General features: G+C 44.9%; 1 protein-coding gene across 3 annotated transcripts in view; it reads right to left on the bottom strand.

The window, feature by feature from the left end:
• Nucleotides 1–25,319, bottom strand: part of LOC109890862 (sodium-coupled neutral amino acid transporter 3) — a 59,279-nt gene that overhangs the window by 7,217 nt on the left and 26,743 nt on the right. For all 3 annotated transcript variants that reach the window (XM_020482943.2, XM_020482942.2, XM_020482944.2), the window contains 6 exons: nucleotides 23,454–23,569; nucleotides 11,795–11,868; nucleotides 11,224–11,316; nucleotides 9,741–9,822; nucleotides 2,981–3,063; nucleotides 743–801 (listed from right to left, as the gene is read on the bottom strand). In XM_020482943.2, the coding sequence (XP_020338532.1) occupies nucleotides 743–801; nucleotides 2,981–3,063; nucleotides 9,741–9,822; nucleotides 11,224–11,316; nucleotides 11,795–11,868; nucleotides 23,454–23,569 (507 nt within the window). The remainder of the gene's footprint in view (nucleotides 1–742; nucleotides 802–2,980; nucleotides 3,064–9,740; nucleotides 9,823–11,223; nucleotides 11,317–11,794; nucleotides 11,869–23,453; nucleotides 23,570–25,319) is intronic.

Below are 25,319 nucleotides of genomic sequence, written 5' to 3'. Positions count from 1 at the left end.
GTCATGGTCTGGGGCGGTGTGTCACAGCCTCAACGGACTGAGCTTGTTGTCATTGCAGGCAATCTCAACGCTGTGCGTTACAGGGAAGACATCCTCCTCCCTCATGTGTTACCCTTCCTGCAGGCTCATCCTGACATAACCCTCCAATATGACAATGCCACCAGCCATACTGCCTGTTCTGTGCATGATTTCCTGCAAGACAGGAATGTCAGTGTTCTGCCATGGCCAGCAAAGAGCCCAGATCTCAATCCCATTGAGCACGTCTGGGACCTGTTGGATCAGAGGGTGAGGGCTAGGGCCATTCCCCCAAGAAATGTCTGGGAACTTGCACGTGCCTTGGTGGTAGAGTGGGGTAGCATCTCACAGCAAGAACTGGCAAATCTGGTGCAGTCCATGAGGAGATGCACTCCAGTACTTAATGCAACTTTTGATTTTACCCCCCCCCCTCTATGTTTATACAAATATTTACACATGTTAAGTTTGCTGAAAATAAACACAGTTGACAGTGAGGGGATGTTTCTTTTTTTTGCTGAGTTTAGTATGCATACTTTGTGTATTTCATATTTCTTGCTCTTAGTTCTCGTGTGCCTTTTTCTAGTAATACGTTGCCATTGATTATTGTACTGTTGCGTTTTGAGAAAGGCATATCACTGGACTTGTGCACATGGCATAACAAAAATGACACTTAACAAGATGAACTTAACGAATGAAGAGAGAGGGGATGGAGAAGACACAAACGTACCGCACTGAGGAAGAAGACCATGCAGCTAAGGGAGAAACCACTGGTGTAGCCCAGGTAGCCTGTAGAGCACAAAACAATGACAAATTTTATATTAGAAACAATGGAGTAGAATTGTGAGTTCATTGCCGTTCAACCCACATCTGACTCCTGGAGTTGCAATTTACAGGGAGGTTTTCTACAGTGTTATATGGAGTTGGGTGATCACACTAGAATTGGAGAAAGGCCATTAAGGTCACAGTTATGAAAACTCAGGACATTAAAGAGGCCTTTCTACTGACTCTGAAAAACACCAAAAGAAACATGCCCGGGGTCTCTGCAATTTACAGGGAGGTTTTCTACAGTGTTATATGGAGTTGGGTGATCACACTAGAATTGGAGAAAGGCCACCGCCGATTACATGTCTTTAACATGGACATGAATACCAGTGTAGACTGAAAGGAGGGGATTGATGCGCTTAATTTCTTGAAAAGAAATCAGTGTGCTGCAGGTGCATGGAGCCACCATAATTGTCAGTGCATGCAATGTGTATGTGATGCATGGTCTTATGTGTTGTCTTTTGCTTGTCTACTCCATGTTTCTGAGCTCCATGGAGGTATGAAGCTAATTGGGCCTCTGACATTTCCACGTCAGCACCAATACCAGGACAGGAGAGAGGGAGCGGTGTGAGGGTCTGATAGGCTGCTGTGTTACACGACCCATGAGTGTTGTCAATGCTGTCAGGACCTCCACATGTCAATGGGAACCTTATCACACCCCTCTATTCCTCCATCTCATAATTTAAATCACATACACTACCGTTCAAAAGTTTGGGGTCACTTAGAAATGTCCTTGTTTTTGAAAGAAAAGCACATTTTTGTCCATTGAAATTACATCAAATTGTTCATAAATACAGTGTAGACATTGTTAATGTTGTAAATGACTATTGTAGCTGGAAGGCGTAGGCATACAGAGGCCCATTATCAGCAACCATCACTCCTGTGTTCCAATGGCACGTTGTGTTAGCTAATCCAAGTTTATAATTTAGCTAACACAACGTGCCACACAACGTGCCACAGGAGTGATGGTTGCTGATAATGGGCCTCTGTAGCTGGAAGGCGTACAATAGTCATTTACAACATTAACAATGTCTACACTGTATTTCTGAACAATTTGATATTTTAATGGACAAAAACATTTTTTGCTTTTCTTTAAAAAACAAGGACATTTCGATTTGACCCCAAACGTTTGAACTGTAGTGTACATTAATACAGTACAAGTTAAAAGTTGACACACCTCAAAGGTTTTTATTTATTTCGAATATTTTCTACATTGTACAATAGTAGTGAAGACATGAAACTATGAAATAACACATCTGGAATCATGTAGTAACCAACAACAAAAAAAGTGTTCAACAAATCAAAATATATTTTATATTTGCGATTCTTCAAAGTAGCCACCATTTGCCTTAATGACAGCTTTGCACACTCTTGGCATTCTCTCAACTGACTTCACCTGGAATGCTTTTCCAACAGTCTTGAAGGAGTTCCCACATATGCTGAGCACTTGTTGGCTGCTTTTCCTTCACTCTGCGGTCCAACTCATCCCAAACCATCTCAATTGGGTTGAGGTCGGGTGATTGTGGAGGCCAGGTCATCTGATGAAGCACTCATGACTCTCCTTCTTGGTCAAATAGCCTTTACACAGCCTGGAGGTGTGTTGGGTCATTGTCCTGTTGAAAAACAAATGATAGTCCCACTAAGCGCAAGCCAGATGAGATGGCGTATCGCTGCAGAATTCTGTGGTAGCCATGCTGGTTAAGTGTGCCTTGATTTGTAAATAAATCACAGACAGTGTCACCGACAAAGTCTCTTCTTCTTATTAGTGTCCTTTAGCAGTGGCTTCTTTGCAGGAATTCGACCATGAAGGCCTGATTCACACAGTGTCCTCTGAACAGTTGATGTTGAGATGTCTGCTACTTGAACTCTGTGAAGCATTTATTTGGGCTGCAATTTCTGAGGCTGGTAACTCTAATGAACTTTTGGACAGCCGTGTGTGTACTTTTGTAGTGGTGGTTCAGTGATTAGTAACCTTGCCGGAGACCTTAGCTCCTCATAATGGCTTGGCTTTAGCTCTGTTAAGTCAAACAGTATTGAGTTGTAACAAACCTGTGTTTACACCTGGTTGGTCACACATACACGGTTGATGTTATTTTGAGGGAAAACAAAGAGGTTAGAGGAGAGGAGAAGAGGTGCAACTTACCGAGCTGCTTCATCAGGGCCAATGGTAGGATAACGCCAATAGAGACCATGACCACCAAGTAGTTCCCATTCAAGTACCACAAACTAGTGAGAGAACAGAGAGAGTGAAAATAAGACAGAGGAGAGAGGTTACTTACAGCAGAGATTTTCAAACTGGGGTCCACAGGGTAGGGGGGGGTAGGAATATATTTTTAATTAATAATATCGCTAGCTGCAACAAAATACCACTCTGGATACTGTTTTTATGTCTCCAGGTCCAGTATGAAGGAAGTTAGAGGTAGTTTCACGAGTCAATGATAGCTAGCATTAGCGTAATGACAGTTTACAGCAGGGTTCCCCAACTGGGGGCCCACAGTTGATTTTATTTGCACCCCAGTTCTCTTTTTATTTTGTTGTTGTGGGACATAAGACTAAAAACACCAGCAAATCAGCTCCAAGTGAGTTTAATTTTGGAAATCTGTTCCAAAGTATTCCCACGCATAGAGAGATATGTGATCATATACAAATGTAAGCAAGGTTTGAAGTTACTATGTTTTAGTCATTAAAACCTATCCAAACCAAAAAAAAACATGGGTAGATGGCAGCATTCGCACAAAACTGAAAGTGCATACCACCGCAAAACGTTAGTACAGAGACAAAGTGAAGTCACAATTCAATGGCTCGGACACGACTCCAGACAATCACGGATTATAAAGTGAAAACCAGCCATGTCGCGGACACCGACGTCTTGCTCCCGGACAAGCTAAACAACTTCTTTGCTTGCTTCCTAGGGAAACACAGTGCCGCTGACCTGGGCCACCACAGCTCCCGTGGACTGTGAGCTCTCATTCTCCGTGGCCGATGTGAGTAAGACATGTAAGCATGTTAACCCTCACAATGCTGCTAAATCTCTCCCTATCCCAGCCTGTTGTCCCAACTTGCTTCAAGATCGCCACCATTATTCCTGTACCCAAGAAAGCGAAGGTAACTGTACTAAATTACTTCTGTCATGTCACTTCTGTCATGATGAAATGCTTTGAGAGGCTAGTTAAGAATCATATCACCCCCACCTTACCCGACACCTTAGTCCTACTGCAATTTGCAAACCGCCCCAATAGATCCACGGATGACGCAATTGCCATCGCACTGCACACTACCCTATCCCATCTGGGATAATCAATTTTAGAATAAGACTGGGGTCTGAATTCTTTCCGAAGGCATTATATATATATATATACAGAAGGAAAGTACTCAGACCCCTTGACTTTTCCCCATTTTGTTACATTACAGCCATATTCTAAAATTGATTACATTTATATTATCCCTCAATCTACACACAATACCCCATAATGGCAAAGTGAAAACAGGGTTAGAATGATTATTATTATTTAATTTTTTTAAGAGATAGACCTGATCTCCCCAAATACCGGTGTGCCAAGATTGTAGTGTCATACCCAAGAAGACTCAAGGCTGTAATCACTGCCAAAGGTGCTTCAACAAAGTACTGAGAAAATGGTCTGAATACTTATGTATTCAGTTTTATAGTACATTTATTTGTGGAAAATGTTCCATAACCTGTTTATACTTTGTCATTATGGGATATTGTGTGTGAAGCTGTAAAGTCAAGGGGTCTGAATACTTTCTGAATGCACTGTATGGACAGTACGTGGATAGAATATATATTTATACTTGTCCTAATATTTCTATATTCCTTAATTCCATTCTTTAACTTTTTAGATGTGTGTATTTTTAGATATTACTACACTGTTGGAGCTAGGAACAAGCTTTTTGCAACATCTGCAACAACATCTACTAAATATGTGTACGCAACCAATAAAATTGGGTTTGTTTGGTCTTTTTGCGGTCAATTTGCAGTCTACAAATTATTTGCAATTATGTTCCGGCCCCCTGACTTCAGGAAACAAAATGGTGCGTGACTGAATCTAGTTGATGATCCCTGGTCTACTTGAACAGTTAGCATGCTAGCTGTTCCTGTTCATCCGACTCTGGGGAAGTAGATAAATAGGGATAATTACAGGGTTTTTTCTGTATAGAAAATTGTTCTGCGGGCCATCTTAGTGGTCATTTTCGGAATAGAAAAACAATTTCAGTGTCAACGACCAAAATCAAATTGAAAGCATACAAAAGATTTTGAACTAATATATATACTGTATATTTAAACAATACCATCTTTGACAACTATCAATCAAATCAAAACTAGACAGTCAGGGAGAAATTGGGCATTCAAGGCACATGCCCATTAACCAACTGCAAAATTGTCTCTTAGCTCCATGCCAAACTGTGTAGAATTGCTGGAAATGAGCTTCAAAACTGAAACATTTTATCTATGCTGCCAAGATATCTTTCAAGCAAATAGACTATGTTAGAGTTTACACTTCCTTTTCCAATGCACTGTGGGGAGGTCAAAATAATGAAACTGTAAACCAAATCTATTCATTTAAAAAAACGTTGATTCCTTTTCTTTCCATTATCATTCATCTGATGACGGCATGTGCTGACTGGTCGACTGAGTCGCTGCCAGTCATAATAACAGTCTGCTCTGTCCTGTTCTGTGAGAGCCATAGAAACAGCCTTGATTTACAGTAGAACGCCTGTAGTGCTTATTGGGGAAATATGTCAATTTCTAACCGTTGTTGCTGCGAGACGTTGCTCTTTTCATCTGGCACGCGGGTCCAAGCCACTCTCTTATGTACGGCTACTGATTTATGTTGACGTTTACAGTTCCAATAAGGGTGGCATATAGGGACCTAAACAGCACTGAGGTTGAACTTCTCAATAAGTGAGAATCGCCCTGTTCCCACGCCATCCCGCTTGCTCTTTTGGCAGCTATCTCTCTCCTCATATCTGTGTCCCTCTAGTAACCCCCCAACCAAAATACCCTCAAGTACTAACTACCCCTCCAACCCAAACACACTTCCCTTCAACCCCCCCAGTCCCACACACCCACCCCCCTCCCCTGACCCAAACATACTTTCCTTCCACAGGGCCTTGCCCTGAGCAGTGCTCCAGTACGTGTGAGGAGCAGGTCTGGGCTGGGAGATGCTATTCTTAGCCTGACTCCCCCTCCATCCCTTTCCCTCCCTTCAGCCAAACACTGGCCAGGCCCCTCTACATGCATCTCCAATACAGTATATGGGAAACACACGTCCTCCCATCAAAACTGTGATTTGCCTCTCATAAAAAATGTAATTGGATTCGAGGGTCCTAAATAGCCATAAACAGTACATACTGTACCTATAACGGTCTGCATGTGTTCACATGTGCACTTCATGCATTTGTGCACGTCACCAGGCATTGAGATGTGCTACATGTCGCATGCTCAGTGTTGAGAATGTTGGCTACAGGGTTTACCCCATGGTCGGATCACATGGTGGCTTGGGACAGGTTGAGTGCCATTTGCTGTTTACGCTGGGCTCAGTCTGAGACAACCATTCCTGAAATAAAATTGTCTTTTAATTGGTCTATGTGAAACACCTCAGGCCTGATTGGGCATGTCCTGCTGCTGCCACTTTGCTGCGAACAAGCTACTGTAGTTACATTAGCACCACGGTGAAATCAGTGGCAGGGCAGTGGTACACCAAAATACAATCACAGTCTGACACGCTTTCCAGCGAGAGGGTCTTTGAACCCTTGTATCCTACAACCTGGGTATGAGAGGCTCTTTCAGACATATAGGCTCCTGGTTAAGCTGCTACAGCTGTTATTCTTAACCCTCTCTGCGAGCAAGACCACACAACAGACAGGGCTGTCTGGTCCACGGCCTACAGTGGGCTTAATGCACTGTCCTTTGTCTGTGCGTGGGTGTGTGTGTGGGTGGGGAGGAGGGTTGGAGGGGACTTTAGAGAGTCCCAAGAAAGCAGGAAGCACAGACCGTGACGGAGTGAGTCCAGATGATTTCGTTACAGATCAGGGTCTAGGGGGCCCTGGACCCTACGTCAGTCCCATGTGTGATCCACCTGTCCATCTCCCTCTCTGTCTCACTCTGAGTGTTTCAGATTCACAACACCTCATTTCACCAATAGCGTTCAACAGTGACATTCATCTTCTACAATACAGCATTCTATTCCCTGTATTCAAACCCTCTCCTGTTCTATCCAGCTGCCAATTACCGATTGTACTGCTCTTCCTTAGCATGTAGCCCTCTACCCATTCAACTCCTGAAACTCCTATTAGCTGTGTTGTGCTTGCTTCTAAATCAAATCTAATGTAATTTTTTAAAGCCAGCCGTTCTCACTAAGTGTTTTACAGATACCCAGCCTAGAACCCCAAAGAGCAAGCAATGCAGAGGCAGAAGCACAGTGGCTAGGCGGCACAGTGGCTAGGAAGAAACCTAGAGATGAACCAGGTTCTGAGGGGTCCTCACAAGGATAGTAAAACAAGGACAATTCGGACAATTCGGAACATTTCACCGGTCCCCAAAAGGAAAAAGGCTATTTTAGGCTTAGGGGTTAGGGTTACAATTAAGGTTAGGTTTAGTGTTTTGAGGTTAAGGTTAGGGAAAATAGGATTTTGAATGGGAATCAATTGCTTGGTCCACACAAGGATAGTAAAACAAATCTGTGTGTGTGTGTGCACGCGCGCGTGACAGGCCCTAATCCAGCCGTCAGACACACTGTATGAATCACTGTAAACCCAACTCTATTTAAAGAGCCCGTGGCCATAAACAAACCCCTACCAACCTTTGCGGGAAAACTGGTGCGTGCGCACGGAAAAGACTAACAATACCAGTTTTCCTGCAAAGGTTGGTATTTAGACATTTTGAAATTGACGGGAAAGTGTGCGTATCTCCACGCAAATCTCAGACCACGCTTAACCATAACTTCTAGTGGTTGAGCAACTGTATTGCAAGCAAATATTGTTATTTTGGGTGAAACGGAGGTGGTGTTTGATGCACAGGAATCATAATAATGGTATGCTAATAAAAAAACATTAAGGCGTAGGCCTAATGATAAAACAAATGCATTTCCCATTGGTAAGAAGATCACATAGCAGCATGTCTCCTATACATTTGACTTTTATTGTACAGGCCTAAATCATAATCATATTGCAGGGCATGTCTCTCTTTTCTGACATGACTGGTTTATTCCCGCTACGCAACAAGTATTAGGCTACCATTTTTCAATCGCTCATTGAACAGACAACCACGCATGACAGTAAATAGACCGGTAGCCTATGACAGTATGGGTTAGGCTACAGTATTGCTGTGCGATAGGATGCATGACATAGCCTGTTTAATCTCAGACCAAGGCATAAGATAGAAACACAATCATGTATTGATAAACAAAATGTTGATACGCACACTTTCCCGTCAATTTCAAAATGTCTAAATACCAACCTCTGCGGGAAAACGTGCAAAGTTGAGTGTTTTCTGTGCGCACGCACGCACCTTTGATTAATGAAACCAGAAAACTGAATGTTACAAAAGTACCCGCTGCTGGCCATTGGACAGAGAGAGAGAGAGAGAGTGAGTCTATAGAACCTCTGTAAGTGGGTGGATGTCTGGGCGTCGAGAGTCTTATTCATGTCATGTTTGGGCCTGGGCTGACAATACATTGAGTGTGGCCTCTTGAGGTTGGCCAACTGTCAGCTGTCACATGAGCCCGTATGTGTACGTGAGCCAGCATACTGCTGGTCCTACCCCCAACACACACACACACACACATACACATACGTCAAAATTTGAATCTGTCACACCCCTGCTCATCAACACAAAGGGTGCTGACAGGCCTTCAAAGAGCTCTAAAATCCCTATGGAGAAATCTCTGCACTCTCCCAGAAATGAAACACACACGCATAACTGCAACACTGAAACACTTAGCTACAGGACACAAATAAACACAGACAGGAGGCAGAACATCAGGCCGGATGACAAACAGGGGTCAGACCCAGAGCAGAGAGAACGGATGGTGAAGCCGTCTCAACACCATTGTGATTTAATATGAGTCCATTTTACTGCTCTTCTAGCTGCACTGCTGTACATTTATTTCATGTATTCAACTGCCCCGTGTCAACTATAGCCAGTGTGCTTTGATGCAGGGCTGAGCCCTTTGGACAGACTAACAGAGAAGGGAGTTGTGGAATGACGTTTCCTAGAGCAGCCTGCCTGGCTGGCTGGTTTGGTAGAGCAGGACAGGGCTCAGCTCTCAGCACTCTCTGTCCTCTCTGGTCTAGTCCAGAGTTTGTTTTTAGATCCGGTCAGGGGGAGTAGCAGAGCAGGAATCCCGTTCTTACCGCCAGAGACCGCAGTTGCGCCCCAACACACCACCCCCATCACCACAATACTGCTGTTTGTAGCAGTTGTCACCTCAACCTGGGGGGTTGGACCCGGGAGAAGAGGTGTGTGCTAGCCATTCCCCTTTGTTCTGTCTAGCCAATAGCAGACTCACGCCCCTGCCCCACCCCTCCCCTGGAATACTAGGCCAAGGCCACCAGGCCACTGTACACGGCATCAACCTCTGAGGACACCACCCCACAGCTCATGCCAGGTGATCCTGGGTAATGGTACAAGCTCAGCTACCAGCTAAAGCTACACAAGGCAGAAAGGGCCGTCTCTAGGCAGTGGCCTACATCTGAACGTTCAGCAGAGCACAACGGTGTGGAACATTCAGATATAAATATACTTTATAGAACAAACATGCCTAAGGAATCACATCGACTCTACTCATGCATTTTCTATGTGCAAACATTTGCCTACTAAACGTGGCACTGGAATGTAGAGAAATGTTCAGGTAGATCTAGTGGATAGACCAATGAGTACTCACTCAGCGGTGGGGTCCGCCCTACTGAAGGCCTGGATGACCAATGGGAACTCAGACTTGACGATGTACAGGTAGCTGGACATGGCTGTGAGGGAATAGAGACAGACAGAACTATGAGTGACACAGTCAGTAGCTAGGTTTCCATTCAACTGGCAACAGATTTTCATGCGAATATTCTACAATCCGCATGAAATATGCAAATTTTCCCACCTGAATTTTTTCTCTCCATCAAATTGACTTGTTGGGGATAAAAGGCTGTGCGGGGTGACATATTACACATTAAAATAACTTAAATAATACAATTGAAATGGGATTCCATTGCAAACCAACTCTACTGATGGTTTGGTCCAAAAAAAAGGTTTGTTCCCAAAAAATTCATATGTGCCAACTCTGGTCTTGGCGCGTGTGCTCTACCCAACAGCTGGCAGATACAGTGCGGGTAGGAGAGGCCTACACGATGAGACTATTATGGACAAACGAGCGATAATATTTTTATTGGTCAAACGCCAGCAAAGCATCGATCGTCATGTCTCCGGAATAAGACCCTCGACATTTATTGGAAAGGAGCATCAATCACCGCTTTCACTTTCACAACCTGGTAAAGTTAATCGTAACTTAGTTCATCTGTAGCCTAATAAACTGTATGCTTTCCCGAGTCGTGGTGGGAGGACCACACAACATGTCATCTCATGATATGATGGTTATTATACCAATATTTGCACATAAAGGCATTTCCATATCCATTTCTTGCATTCTTCATTTTACAGACACAAAAAGATCCCACCTTATCTAGCGAGCGAGAAAGAAATACTTACAGATATCTAGAAAATAATACGGTGTGGAAAGTGGGTTCCAAAAGGCATTCGTTGTAAATAGATTTAGAACCATTGAAAGCTATTTATCAGGTCCCAAAACAAATCAAAGACTGGTAACATGGCTTCTGACTACTGCTGACTGTGTCTGTCGCAGCCAGGGATTTGCCCAAGTACGCACACACGCAGCCAGGCAGGCAGCCACTGCACTGTTCAGTGGTTGTTAGCAGTGTGAGGGAAGTCTAACCAATGCCAACACACCACCACATCCACGGCAGCAGCTGTTTGACTGTTTGACTTGCCTAGTTAAATTAAGGTTAAATAAAAAATATATATCATCATACAGAGCGACTAGAGATGGGGAGAGAGAGGGAGACAGACAAAGAGAGCTATTTTCCTCAAATGTCTACTGTCATGTTTCCCAGACCAGCATATTGAAACCATAAGGGTTAAGTTAGGGCTGTATTATCGCTATGTAAATATGGACTGGAGTATATAGGTGGGTAATGTGAAGGGCTGCACTCCAAGTGGACAGTTTTAGGTGAATCGAACGGCCAGGAAGACGAGACAGTCTGCTGCTGAGCTTTGTGATTTATAGTAGCACCATACACTCTACAAACACACAGAGATTTGTGTTGTGGGACACTAGCCCAGTGACCACAGTGACTTCTCACCTCCGATGTTCTGCAGTGTGATGGCAATGCCAGCGGCCATCTTGCCTGGGGTGCCAAAGGCCCTGTAGCCAAGCTGTTCATAGGCTCGGATTCCTGGGAGAGAAAGTGGGTTGCGCAACATCATCATTACACAACTTTTACAGGGGGACACCCAGGTAGTAAGTTAAACAACACTTAGTTAGATAGTCAGTGTAGAATCTCCTGGTTCATTTACAGGTTTTTAATGCCGGGCCTCTATTTCCATGCTAGGCACCTACAGCTGAATATGAAGAACAATATATTAGGTTTTGTTAAACATCCTTAATGCTGGGCCATTGGGGAACTATTCACAGAATTACAGGAAAATATAAAAATGAATCGAGACATGCAAACGCGGCAAATATGCAAGCCATAATATCTTTCTCCATCTGGCCCAATCCCTGTGACTTGACACTGCAGCGGCCCCCAATATGGAATACCATCATCTCCTCTCAATGGTTCAGCAACAGTGTGACCCATCCTTACGGGTTACAGTGTTGTTACACATGCACTATTGAAGCATGAGGTCAATTGAAGACGAGGGCCAGCTTACCCACAATGCCAGAGGATTTGAGCAGCAGGTGAATGGAATAGCAGGAGAGGACCGCCACAACAGTCAGAAGAAACCTGGAGGAAGGAGGGAAAGAAAGTACAGTTGAAGTCGGAAGTTCACATACACTTAGGTTGGAGTCATTAAAATGTGTTTTTCAACAACTCCACAAATCTCTTGTTAATTAAGTAATTTTTTCACACATTTTTTACAGACAGATTATTTCACTGTATCACAATTCCGGTGGGTCAGAAGTTTACATACACTAAGTTGACTGTGCCTTTAAACAGCTTGGAAAATTCAAGAAAATTATGTCATGGCTTTAGAAGCTTCTGATAAGATAATTGACATCATTTGATTCAATTGGAGGTGTACCTGTGGATGTATTTCAAGGCCTACCTTCAAACGCAGTGCCTCTTTGCTTGAAATCATCGGAAAATCTAAAGAAATCAACCAAGACCTTAGAAGAAAAAACATTGTAGACCTCCACAAGTCCGGTTCATCCTTGGGAGCAATTTCCAAACACCTGAAGGTACCACGTTCATCTATACAAACAATAGTATGCAAGTATAAACACCATGAGACCACGCAGCCTTCATATGCCCAGGAAGGAGATGCGTTCCGTCTCCTAGAGATGAATGTGCGAAAAGTGCAAATCAATCCCAGAACAACAGTGTGAAGATGCTGGAGGAAACGGGTACAAAAGTATCTATATCCACAGTAAAACGAGTCCTATAACGATGTAACTTGTGTCCTATAACGATGTAAGGCTGCTCCGCAAGGAAGAAGCCACTGCTCCAAAACCGCCATAAAAAAAGCAAGACTTCGGTTTGCAACTGCACATGGGGATAAAGATCGTACTTTTTGGAGAAATGTCTCTGGTCTGATGAAACAAAAATATTACTGTTTGGCCATAATGATCATCGTTATGTTTGGAGGAAAAAGGGGGAGACTTGCAAGCCGAAGAACACCATCCCAACCGTGAAGCACAGAGGTGGCAGCCTCATGTTGTGGGGGTGCTTTGCTGCAGGAGGGACTGCTGCACTTCACAAAATAGATGGCATCATGAGGTAGAAAAATTATGTGGATATATTGAAGCAACATCTCAAGACATCAGTCAGGAAGTTAAAGCTTGGTCGCAAATGGGTCTTCCAAATGGACAATGACCCCAAGCATACTTCCAAGGTTGTGGCAAAATGGCTTAAGGACAACAAAGTCAAGGTATTGGAGTGGCCATCACAAAGCCCTGACCTCAATCCTATAGACATTTGGTGGGCAGAACTGAAAAAGTGTGTGCAACGAGGTCTACAAACCTAACTCGGTTACACCAGCTCTGTCAGGAGGAAATGTGCAAAAATTCACCCAACTTATTGTGGGAAGCTTGTGGAAGGCTACCCAAAACATTTGATCCAAGGTAAACAATTTAAAGGCAATTCTACCAAATACTAATTGAGTGTATGTAAACTTCTGACCCACTGGGAATGTGATGAAATAAATAAAAGCTGAAATAAATCACCCTCTACTATCATTTCACATTCTTAAAATAAAGTGGCAATCCTAACTGACCTAAGACAGGGAATTGTACTAGGATTACATGTCAGGAACTGTGAAAAACTGAGTTAAAATGTATTTGGCTAAGGTGTATGTAAACTTCGGACTTCAACTGTACATGATAAGACATGTCATTGCCTCATTTCAATGCAATAAAAGGAGGTTAGTTGAGCATAGCAACTAACAAGCTCAGAACTAGCTGTAGTAGTGAATGCCTCAGCTCCTCTCTATCAATATGTAAGAATAGCACACACACACATTTCTATGACAAGCCCTTGCACTTAGTGGCTTGACTTATAAAACCAAAATAAATTACAGTTTGAGATTACTGCCTCAGTATAATTCCAAAAAGAAACATATTAAGGTTTCACTGAAAAGGCATTAATTGTATCCTGAAGGGAAAGTGAGGTACACTAGCTAGAACAAAGCCGACTGGCTGGTTCACCACCAACTGTAGCCATGTGATCTCAGGGCTCAAGCCCAGAGAGTTAATAAAGGTAAGTGCTTTCTCAGCAGACTCTGAATGTTATGAAAATGCTAATAATGTTGCCAACAGTCTGAGAAGATCATGTTGGAGTAAGAACCCAGTAGCGAGGCGTGTGTGTGTGTGGGGGGGGGGGGGGGGGGGGGGGGGGGGGGGGGTATAACAAAGGACATAACTCTCCTTCCAGTAATCCTGGCCCAGTGTAATCTGAGAGAGAGCGTTTCCCCACAACCCATCTCCCTCTTAGACCCCTGTGCCCGAAAGGGAGACCAGAGAGGAGCCGCAGTCTGCCTACAGAAGCACTGACCCCTGAGGAAGAGAGCTGAACATTCCCCAGTCAGCATTCCTAGATGGTCAGAGGGCACTCCCAGTACCGTCACCTTTCCCAGACCTTAGAGTCCGGCCCCTGCAGCCAGATGGAGGCCCCTAGACTACTGACCACAGTAGAGGTAAGGATCCTAGCATCTGGCCACAGTGTGGGCACATAGGTTGAGGCCTGACATTCCAGCACTCAAAAAATTGCTGTGTTGAAAACAACCCAATTTGGGTAAATATAGGACCAAACACACATTGAGTTATTTTGACCCAGCCAGTTGGGTCACAAACAACCCATTGTTTTCTTTAAGTTGGGTTGTTGATGCTGGGTTAATGAGCTATGATCCACTGGGTCATAGCAGAAGACTGGAGGTGTGGCTTAGTAGTGGTGTGGCATTTAGGTAGTTATTTTTGGCCACCAGCGAGTAAATGTAATTTTACTCGGGTAATCTTTAGTGTTGTATTGTTAGCAACGTTAAGATTAAGCACTGACACTTTAGTAGCTTTAATAAGGCTTACATAAGAGTAGGGCAGTTATCCAGAGCCGTATGGGCGTTGTGCCATCTAACCTGAACTGCCTGATGAAGGCCACCGGAATAATTTGTAGTTAGTTTCAAGGCCCCCAATTTGGGTCATAATTCAGAAAGTGCAAAGATTCAGCAATGTGTAACAAACTCTGTGTAATGATTACTCGGGGAGAAAAAGTGGTATATTCGCGTACAGAGCGCGGCAGGTGTTTATTTTGCCTTCACAGAAGGCAGGAATAGTGGTCACAGGCAGGCAATGGTTATACACAGGTAGGCAAACAGGCAGGTGAATCAAAACTAGGACCGAAGGCTATAACTGGTTCTCACAAACGAGCTAGAAAAAGGCTTGGTAGAGACAAAACAAACAATACCTCACAAAGGCACAAACAGAATGAACTGAACTAAATAAGGAGCTGAGAGACCAGGTGAGTAACTAACACAGGTGAAAGCAATGAACAAAAATGAAAGACAGGGCTACGTTCAAGAACACAACGAAACAGAACACAAGGTTGACTAAGAAAATAAATACAGAACCTTACAGTACCCCCACCCCCCCTCATTGGTCCCAAATGACGCGAGGACAGAACTTTCTGCAGGGGAGGCGGAGCAGGATGTCTCTGGTAGAGAGCCACACACACTGTCCGGGGTGAAAGAGTGGCATATGTCAGCGGAGTTTGTCGGCAAAGCATTTCTGGGTATTAGAGGCTTCCTGCCGATGCCGGTGAGCGGTCTCCCATACCCGCTCACTACGCCGAAACCAGTCATCGACAGCTGGGACAGTACCAGGCTCCGGCTCCCAGGGAAACATGGGGGGTTGGTAACCAAATACACACTGAAACGGAGTAAGGCGGAGCGATGAATGCATGGGTGAGCTCTGAGCGTATTCGGCCCAGGCCATATACCGACTCCAATTGTGTGGAGAGGCAGAACATTGTTGGTGGAGGTACTTCCCTATTTGGTTCAGGCGTTCTGTCTGCCCGTTGCTCTGGGGATGGTACCCGAAGGAGAGGCTGAAGGCGACCCCCAGTCGGCCACAGAAGTCTCGCCACACACGGGAGACAAACTGGGGCCCACTGTCAGAGACGATGTCTACCGGAATCCCATACAGATGGAACATAAACTCAGCCAATTCCATGGCGTTAAGTAAATGAGGAAGAGGAATCAGACACATTTTTGAAAAATGGTCTATGACAAGGATGGTGGTGTTACCAGAGGATTCAGGAATGTCTGTGATGAAGTCAACAGCTATGTGGGACCAGGGTCTGAGGGATTGGCAAAGGTTGAAGCTTACTAGAAGGGAGATGATGAGGGCTTTTTGTTTGGGCGCAGACTGGACAGGAGAGTACGTAATCCCTTACGCCGGATGCCAAAGAGGACCACCAGAACTTACGGGCTAGAAGTTCAGTGGTTTGTGTAATGCACGGATGTCCTGACCCCAAGGACGTGTGACACCATTGCATCAGTTGGGGTCTAACAGCTTCTGGTACGTAACTCTTCCCAGCTGGTGTCTCAGGAGGAGCTGGGTCTGAGGCTAGGGCTTCTTGTATGGCCGAGTGAACCTCCCACTGTACCGGTCTCATAATGCAAGAGGAAGGAAGAATGGGTGTAGGGTCTGAGTTACTGGTTGAAAGGTCAAACTGGCAGGAGAGAGCATCAGCTTTTACGTTTTTCTTCCCAGGGATGTAAGTAACATGAAAATGGAAGCGTGTGAAGAGTGCCCAGCAGGCTTGCCTGGAGTTTAACTTCTTGGCCCCTCTGATATATTCCAGATTACGATGATCTGTTAGGACGAGAAAGGGATGTTGTGCGCACTCCAACCAGTGGTGCCACTCCTCGAGGGCCAGGTTGATGGCGTGGAGTTCTCTGTTCCCCACATCGTAATTCCTCTCAGCGGAGGATAACTTCCTGGAGAAGGCGGCACAGGGATGTGATTTTGGAGGTGGTCCCATCCACTGAGAGAGTATGGCTCCTACCCCTACTTCGGAGGCATCCACCTCCAGGGTGAAAGGAAGGATCGGATTGGCGAAGAACAGGAGCTGAGGTGAAGAAACGTTTCAAGTTGTTGAAAGCAGGTCTTTTGGCTGGTAAGGGCAGTGAGGGGAGCGGCAGTAGAAGTTCCGAATGAACCGGTCAAAGTGGTTGGAGAACCCAATGAAACGTTTGAGTTCCTTAACGGTGGTGGGTTTGGGCCAGTTACTGACAGCGGTGACTTTGTTCTCATCTATGCTGACCCCTCCAGGTGTCAGTACGAAGATGAGGAAGTTTAGCGAGGTTACATGGAAGGTACTCTTTTCAGTCTTCACATAAAGGTTATGATCAAGGAGCCGTTGAAGAACCTTTTGCACATGCTGTATGTTTTCCTTCAGGGAGTAGGAGTAAATCAGGATGTCATCAACGTAGACGATGAGAACGCTTGATGATATCCTGGAAAACCTTGTTCATAAAGGATTGGAAGACGGCGGGGGCGTTAGTAAGGACATAGGGCATGACCAGGTATTCGTGCGGTAATAAAGGCCGCCTTACATTCGTCGCCTTCACGTCTACGGACAAGGTTATATGCACTTCACAGGTCGAGTTTTGTATAGATGTTGGAGCGGACCACTTGTTCAAGGGTCGCTGGGATCAGAGGAAGAGGGAAACGATTCTTGACCCTGACGTCATTCAGGGAATGAAAATCAATACATGGACGGAGACCATCGTCCTTTTTCCATGAAGAAGAAGCTGGAGGCAGCCGGGGAAGAAGAATGAATGAAACCGTTTGAGTGATTCATCAATGTAGTTCTCCATTGCCTCATTTTCCGGCATAGATGGGGGTGATCATGGCTCTTCGGTGGGGACACTACAAGGAGTAAGTCAACAGCACAGTCCCCTGGGCAATGTGGTGGCAGAGTGGAGGCCTTGATTTTGCTGAAGACATTGCTGTACTGGGCGTATTCAGATGGCATGGTAGGTGGCACTGCAGAGGCAGAGTCCTCAATGGTGGTGGCTCTGCAGGGTAGGCTGAGACAACTGGTGAAGCAGGTAGAAGACCAGGACAGTAGTTCACCTTGTTGCCATGAGGGTTGTGACAACAAAGCCAGGGGTGTCCGAGGATGAGTGGCTGTTTGGGGGATGAGAGTTCCATGAGTTGAATGGTTTCGGTGTGGAAGACTCCAATCCGGAGGGTGACGCTCTGTGTCAGATGCGCAATGAGGCCAGTGCCCAATGGTTTTCAATACTGGGATGGAGAATTGCTTCTGGGAGATATTTAGACATACGGACACTCCTACCTGCATGACAGTGGAGGGACCCTTTTCATCTCTCCGTGGGGTGCGAACAGGGCAATGGCTGAGTAGATGATCTTTCCCTGCACAGTATAGGCAGAGCCCTACTTGGATCCGCCTTTGTCGTTCGATACACGGGAGAGGAGCATGGCCCAACTGCATGGGCTCTGCAAGACTCGGATGGGATGACGGAATCATGGAAAGACAAGGTTCCGTGTGCCTGGGTGGCAGAGTTCGTCGGCGATGAGATGGTCGATGGAGATGGACATAAGAATATATTGATTTAAATCCTGAAGGTCATCTCTACAGGCCAGCTCCGCCTGAAGCAGCCTCACTCCATCCATCCACTCCCTGCAGCCATGGTGCGGAACTCGAGGGCATACTTGGCAGCTGAATTGTGTCTTTGTTGAAGTTCTATGAGGAGGTCTTCTATAGGACGACCGGAAGGAGAGTGATTGAATACCTCTTTGAAAAGGGTGTGGAAATGGGTCTCGGATCCGAGTTCTGTGCTGTTGGCAGTCCATATGGCGGTGGCCCAATCCATGGCTTTGCCTGTGAGTAAAGACAACAAAATCCACCCTGCTCTTGTCGGTGGAGAAGATAGTGGGGTTGTGCTCAATGTATTTGCTGCATTGCATCAGAAATCCCAGACATTTCCCAGGTGAACCGTCATATTTTCCAGGCATGAATATGAATGAAGGAGGGTTATGGGTTACGATACCTGGCATTGCAGGAGTAGGGATAGGTTGGCGGAGAAGATGGCAAATTTCCTCCATACGCTTCTCTTGCTGGGTTAGGCGCCGCTGGAGCTCCGCTGAATCCATTCCGTTTTTAAGCGAGGTATTCTGTAATGAATACTCAGGAGGAAAAAGGTGTAGATTCACGTGCAAACCGCGGCAGGTGTTTATTTCACCTTCGCAGAAGGCAGGAATCGTGGTCACAGGCAGGCAATGGTCATACACAGGTAGGCAAACAGGCAGGTTAATCAAAACTAAAACTGAAGGCTATAACTGGTTCGCACAAACGAGCTAGGAAAAGGCTTGGTAGAGACAAAACGAACAATACCTCACAAAGACACAAACAGAATGAACTGAACTAAATGAGCTGAGAGACCAGGTGAACTGACACAGGTGAAATCAATGAACAAAAATTAAAGACGGGGCTACGTTCAAGAACACAACGAAACAGAACACAAGGTTGACTTAGAAAATAAATACAGAACCTTACACTCTGAGTAGACCCACTTTCTGACACAGAATCCAAGATAGATACAGTATATTTTAACAATGATTGCATCCAGAACTAGGAAATAGAATTTTGGTTAAGCAGGTTAGCCACCCTCAAGTCAGTAGCTAGGAGGGTCCTGGACAAAGACCACGCCTGGACTGGGGCACGAAAATGGCAGGTCCGGAGTGGGCGGAATCCAAAACCTCCCCAGTACCATCACGCTAGGAAACAACAGAGGCTATGCTCCGTCCACTACTTAGTGACCCAGATCCACCTCCCTTAGCCCTCCCCACCCACCCCACCCCTGATCCTGCACAGCAGCAAGCCAGCCAGCCTCAGTCCAGACCCCACGGACCCTCCGAACCGGACCCTCCAAACCGCCTTCACCCCTCCAAGAACCACCAGGGCCACCAGGTAGTCAGGAGGCACGGCAAGACCTGTGAACATCCAAGAACCTACTCAACAACACAAACGACCCGCTAGAAGCCCTCGTCCTAATCTGTAATTAAATGATCAGACCTGGACCCCCCAATAACCCATCATCATGACCCTCACAACACACTCCGAACAGAAGGACTTTCCTCAGGCGGCTGTTCATGGTTGCCTCCCCACTAGGGAATCCATCTACAGACGGCACAAGCTACGTACAGAGAACTGCCCCTACATTGGCGCTCGCACTGAAGTCACCCACCAGCTGTTTGGGAGTGCTCCGTGGACAGGTGGGTGTGGGCCCTTTTTGCTCCCTCTGTGTTCCAGCGTCCAGCCTTATCGCCACACCGCTCCTCCTCCAACACCAGCCCAGACTGATGAACATACCCTCCATCACCCCCACCCTCTGATCCCTCTCCATCCATTTCCCCCTTTCTCCCATTACACTTATCCCTCTCACCAGAATCAGGACCCAGTCATCACCACACCAGAGGAAAGACCAAAGATCTAGACCTACCTGAGAAAGCCACAGCTTGTCCTTCCTCCCCTCTACAGATCCAGCACCAGACCCAGTCACAGCAACAGGACACCGGCAGAGACATGGAAGAGGGACCAAACACCAGACCTTCACCCGTAGCGAGCCGACCACAGGGGAGTGCCACAATAGTCTAGGACTCCCTTGGGTGTCTGCTTGCTCCCCAGGTTGTATTTCCACCCTTCTGCAGATCCAGTCCCAGCACCAACCCAGTCCCCGGCTTCCAGTGTCAGCCCAAGCATCAAACTACCAGACGAGGCATGGAGGAGGGCCAAAATATCTTCAGCCGAGCAGCCCACAGGGAAGTACCACCATTGACCTCTGGGTCTAAGGCTCCATTGTGTGTCTACTCGCTCCTCAGATTTTCCTTCTTCCCCTCTACAGATCCCGACCCAGCACCAGCCCCAGTTCCTGGTTACCGGTCCTGTTTTCCCCAGTCCCGGCACCACCCCCTTATATCCAACCCAGCCCAAACACTAACCCAGGTTTTCCTGGTCCCAGTCATAGCCCTAACACCAGCAACAACCCTGGACACAGCACCGACCAGCCACAACTACTACATCTATCCAGCAACTGCCAGCCCAGTCCCCACCACTTTCCCTCCCACAGCACAAAGACACTAACACACCGTCAACCACTCCTACAGACTGACTGACTGATTAACTAATTGATGGACTGATTATTGCTACCTGTTTTTTTATTGAATGCATTCGTTTTTTTTTATAACATTATTATTTAAACATCATAACACAGTTGTACCTATCCCAACATTGGGATATGCATAGACACTTGAGGAACTCATACGCTTGTGTAAGCCTTATTAAAGCTACAAAAGCGTCAGTACTCAATTGTGTTGACAATGCTGAATGACATTTATTCTCACGGGTCGACGAAAATAACAATCTGAATGCCACACGCCTACTAAGCCATGCCTCCAGTCTTCTGATCTGACCCGGTGGGTAATAGCCAGCGATGGGTTTAAATTACAAATTACAACTATAAAATACCCTAAAGACAATGTATCAAAATAAAATATAAGATAACGGTTACATAAACATCTTACTTGCTATGACTGTGATATGTTGTTTATCTACCTTGAATGCACTGTCACTCTGAATAAGAGCATATGCTATATTAGGGTTTCTGCTAAATCCTGGGGCCCCCCTGGGTGCATGTTTTGTGTTTTTTTTGCCCTAGCTCTACACAGCTGATTCAAATAACCAACTCATCATCAAGCTTTGATTATTGAAATCAGCGGTGTAGGCCTAGGACAAAAAACAAAACGTGCACCCAGGGGGGGCCCTCAGGTCCGAGTTTGGGAAACCCTGTGCTAAATGGCCAAAATGTATATGTGAAAATGAGCAAATGCAAAGCACACTGGGTATTGTCATTAGACTTGTTTCGGGGCTGAACTCATTAGAATTTTACATTGGCATGCTTTGCAATTGTTTATTATTTACATATACATTTATATTTAGTTCATTTAGCAGACACTCTTATCAACACCATGGTCCGATCAGACTTCTAATACCAATTTAGGGTGAAAGGGGGCCACAAAATTGTGAACCACTATAAAGAAATGGTATAGAATTTTGAAAATACAAATTACAGCTTTCAAAAGTATCTTGTCACAAAATACATTGGAGTGTAGTTCAGCCCAGTGTAATGCAAAATACTCAGACGTAATTCAAATATGAATTTTAAATAAATGTAACAGAAATACTGCTCATCTGAGCATAGCTCAATAACCCAACTAAGTGACCCAAGTGCTGGGTCAAAAATAACCTGACATGTGTTCTGCCCACTATTTACCCAGTGCTGGGTTGCTTTTTAAACCAGCAGTTTTTAGAGTGCAGGAGTCACGAGAGCCATTAGGAGTTGATTAATGGTTGGTTTGGTTCATTGTCCAGGAAATATCACATTGTGAGCGTGGAATCTGAGTTCTCAGGTCTTGTGTTTAAATGGCGTTTTCAGAGCTCTCCCCACATCCCATTGGAACTGCTAGGGTGTGATAATATGCTGAGGGAGGTAGAGACCATCTATTTAGGTCTCCCTTGAGAAACCCTGTATTTTGTACAGTATGTTACCCTCGAGAGACAAAGAAGCCCCTGTGTCGGTCATACCCGCAATGCAACCAATATCCAATATAGTTGCTAATATAACATGATCTGTTTTTTCCATGGGAAAAGATAGGACTTGGAACAAGGACTTCAAAATTTGATCACATCTTGCTTGCTACAGGAATCTAGACTTATCAGCTTACTTTTACCAGAAGACAATACTTTGAGTCCAAAGTCGATAATACTGTACTTGGATGGAAAGAAAAATCCATGGGGCAGAATACACAGTAAAACAAATCCATGTGAATTGATTCCTGCTTCTCAAAGTCCAAACAAATATATCTGTCTAAACCTTTTGAACCTCTCCTGTACTATAACCTGGAGTCACAAAAGTGATAAACAGGAGCTGTATGTTTCCATGAGAAGCTGTATGTTTCCATGAGAAGCTGTATGTTTCCATGAGAAGGACGGGGGGGCAGAGGGAGGAGGGACAGAGCAAGGAGAGGGGAGGACATGTCCAACGCTACAGAGGGGGCCAGTGGCGTGGGGACTGGCAGGCGGGGGGCTATTCTGGGCTGTGGCCTTTCTGGGGCCTGTATGTGCCCACAAGGGCGGGGACAAGGGTTGGAGAATACTGGAGGATGGGAGGGAGGGGATAGTGTGGATCATGCCATGAGAAGTGTCACATCACCACAGACCCTTACCCTGCCTCCAGCCCCACCCTGGCCCCATATCACTCCACCCAGGCACAGGACCCTTCTTGAGGCAGGCAGGCTGGGGCTCTGGGCAAATAGCATTCCTGGCTGTCCCAGCTCCCTCCTACAAGCGAAGGTCGTGGCTATTTTCAACCCCCACCCTGGCCCTTTACACTGTGTGGACTCTATGTGCAACCTAAAGGCTATAACTGAGACTGGGGAGCACGTTCTCTACAGGCACTCTTGTTAAGCAAAGGGATATCATATCACAACAAGCTGGCAGCGCTACTATCAACAGAGACCAACCAATAGCTAATGTGTGACTCCTACTGTATCTGTGCTCAGTGTGTCAGTGATTTGAAAGTCAGTGTGTCGTTTTGCCGTTTCCCGGGTTTTATGAGAAGAGGAAGGACAAAAACACTAAGCCAAGTGGGGAATGGAAAGACTAGGAGACCGTTAAGAAGCATGGGCAGGATTTGACATTTTGGTACTTTAACAGACGCTCTTATCCGGAGCGACTTACGGTCATTATTACAGACATGTAGAGACATGTAGAAAGCTGACAGTTTGACTTACAGGAAGAGGAGTATGCCAGTGTTGGCCATGGCATAAGCCAGTCCCAGGATTCCACTGCCCATGATAGCATTCCCCAGGTTGAACACAGACATGCCGAAAGACGTCTTTCCCTCAAACTAATCAAAACAAATACAACAATCTCAGATTTAGTTAATTCAATAATAATGTATAGCTGAAAATTTCAGATTTTACATTTGAAAATTCATGTTCTTGTCAAGTGCAATGTGACAAGCCGAATGTGTCATTAGCAAAGTGTCTGCTTCCCAAATGGCACCCCACATTGACACCCTATTCTCTACCCAGCTAGCACGTAATTTTCTGATAACCATATGTTTCTTAGAGCTTGGTGTGAGTGTGGTTGTCCTATGGTTATTTTACATACAACTTTTCAAGAACGTTCTGGGATTGGTGCAGGATAGTTGCTTGGCCTTGGAACATTCTCAGCACATTTAAGGAACTTTACAAAAATAACGTTATTGATCTTGGTTTTCATTACTTTAACAGAACTATTACTAAACGTTCAAACATGGATACATTTAATTACATTTGGGTAATGTTCTAGGAATGCACTCCAACTGGTTTTGACATTGGGAATATTCTCTAATAGTTCAGAGAACGTTAAGAAACAACATTCTCCCGTGGGAATTTCAGTACTTCAGCATAACGTTTTCTGCAGGAATACTCATGGCTCCATCTAAAGTTATGTTCTCAGAACATTAAGAACCCTTTCCACGGGGTGGGGCAGCAGGTAGCCTAGTGGTTAGAGTGTTGGACTAGTAACTGAAAGGTTGCTAGATTGAATCCCCGAGCTGACAAGGTAGAAATCTGGCATTCTGCCCCTGAACAAGGCAGTTAGCCCACTGTTCCTGGGCCGTCATTGAAAATAAGAATTTCTTCTTAACTGACTTGCCTAGTTAAATAAAGGTAATAAAAATGTGAAAACACAAGAAAACATTTGTAATGTGCAAATAATCTTCTAAGAATGTTATTGAAAAAATATATATATTCCGTTCTCAGCTTCAACAAAACTATCTATCCTTGATCTTGTGAGTTCAGGTATGTTAGCCTCGCCCACTAATTGGCCACACCTAATGTTAATGAATGCTTGTTTGCTTTGACATGGGGTCTGTTTGAATAGACTAAAATGAACAGTTTTGTACAAGTAAAAAAAACATGATATGCTAGTTCCATCCTGGTGTTACAGTGGACTAATTCCATGGATAGACATCAGAATATAGGTTTGAATCTTACTGATGCCGTGCCACAAAAAAAATGAATATGTTTGAATGACTAATGCCTAAGCAAATTCATTTACATGTGTCCTATCTGTGCTTGGAGTTCAAGAATGTTTAAATCATTTTCTGTTTTTCTGGTCAGGAAACGTATTGCTTCGTTCCCAGAACCAAAGGGAAACCAAAAAGTTACGTTCCCACAACTTCGAAGGAACCAAATGTGCTAGCTGGGTACACTCTTTGAAAAAAAGAGTTCCAAAAGGGTTCTTCGTCTCTCCCCATAGGAGAACCCTTTTGGGTTCAGGTAGAACCCTTTTGGTTTCCATGTACAACCCTCTGTAGAAAGGGTACTACAATGGAACCAAAAAGGGTTCTTCAAAGGGTTATCCTGTGGGCACAGACAAATTTAAAGAGTAATTTTCATGTAAAATAAATAAATAATAATAATCGAAAACCAGATGTTTTAGGCTTAGTTTAAGTGAAACATGTCAATTCTAGTCTTAATTTTGACAGTTTGTTGCAAAAGTGATATATTTGATATTTTAGTAGTTAATCTAGCTCTTTTTTGGCCCTAGCGCATTTGTATTCAACTCTTGCCCAAAGAGGTCCGGAGTCTGCTGGTTTTTGGTTCTAC

Source organism: Oncorhynchus kisutch, linkage group LG5 (genome assembly GCF_002021735.2).
Source record: "Oncorhynchus kisutch isolate 150728-3 linkage group LG5, Okis_V2, whole genome shotgun sequence".
Classification (NCBI taxonomy): Eukaryota; Metazoa; Chordata; class Actinopteri; order Salmoniformes; family Salmonidae; genus Oncorhynchus; species Oncorhynchus kisutch.
Note: the sequence above shows the minus strand (reverse complement) of the source record. Positions and strands in the feature narration are given on the sequence as shown.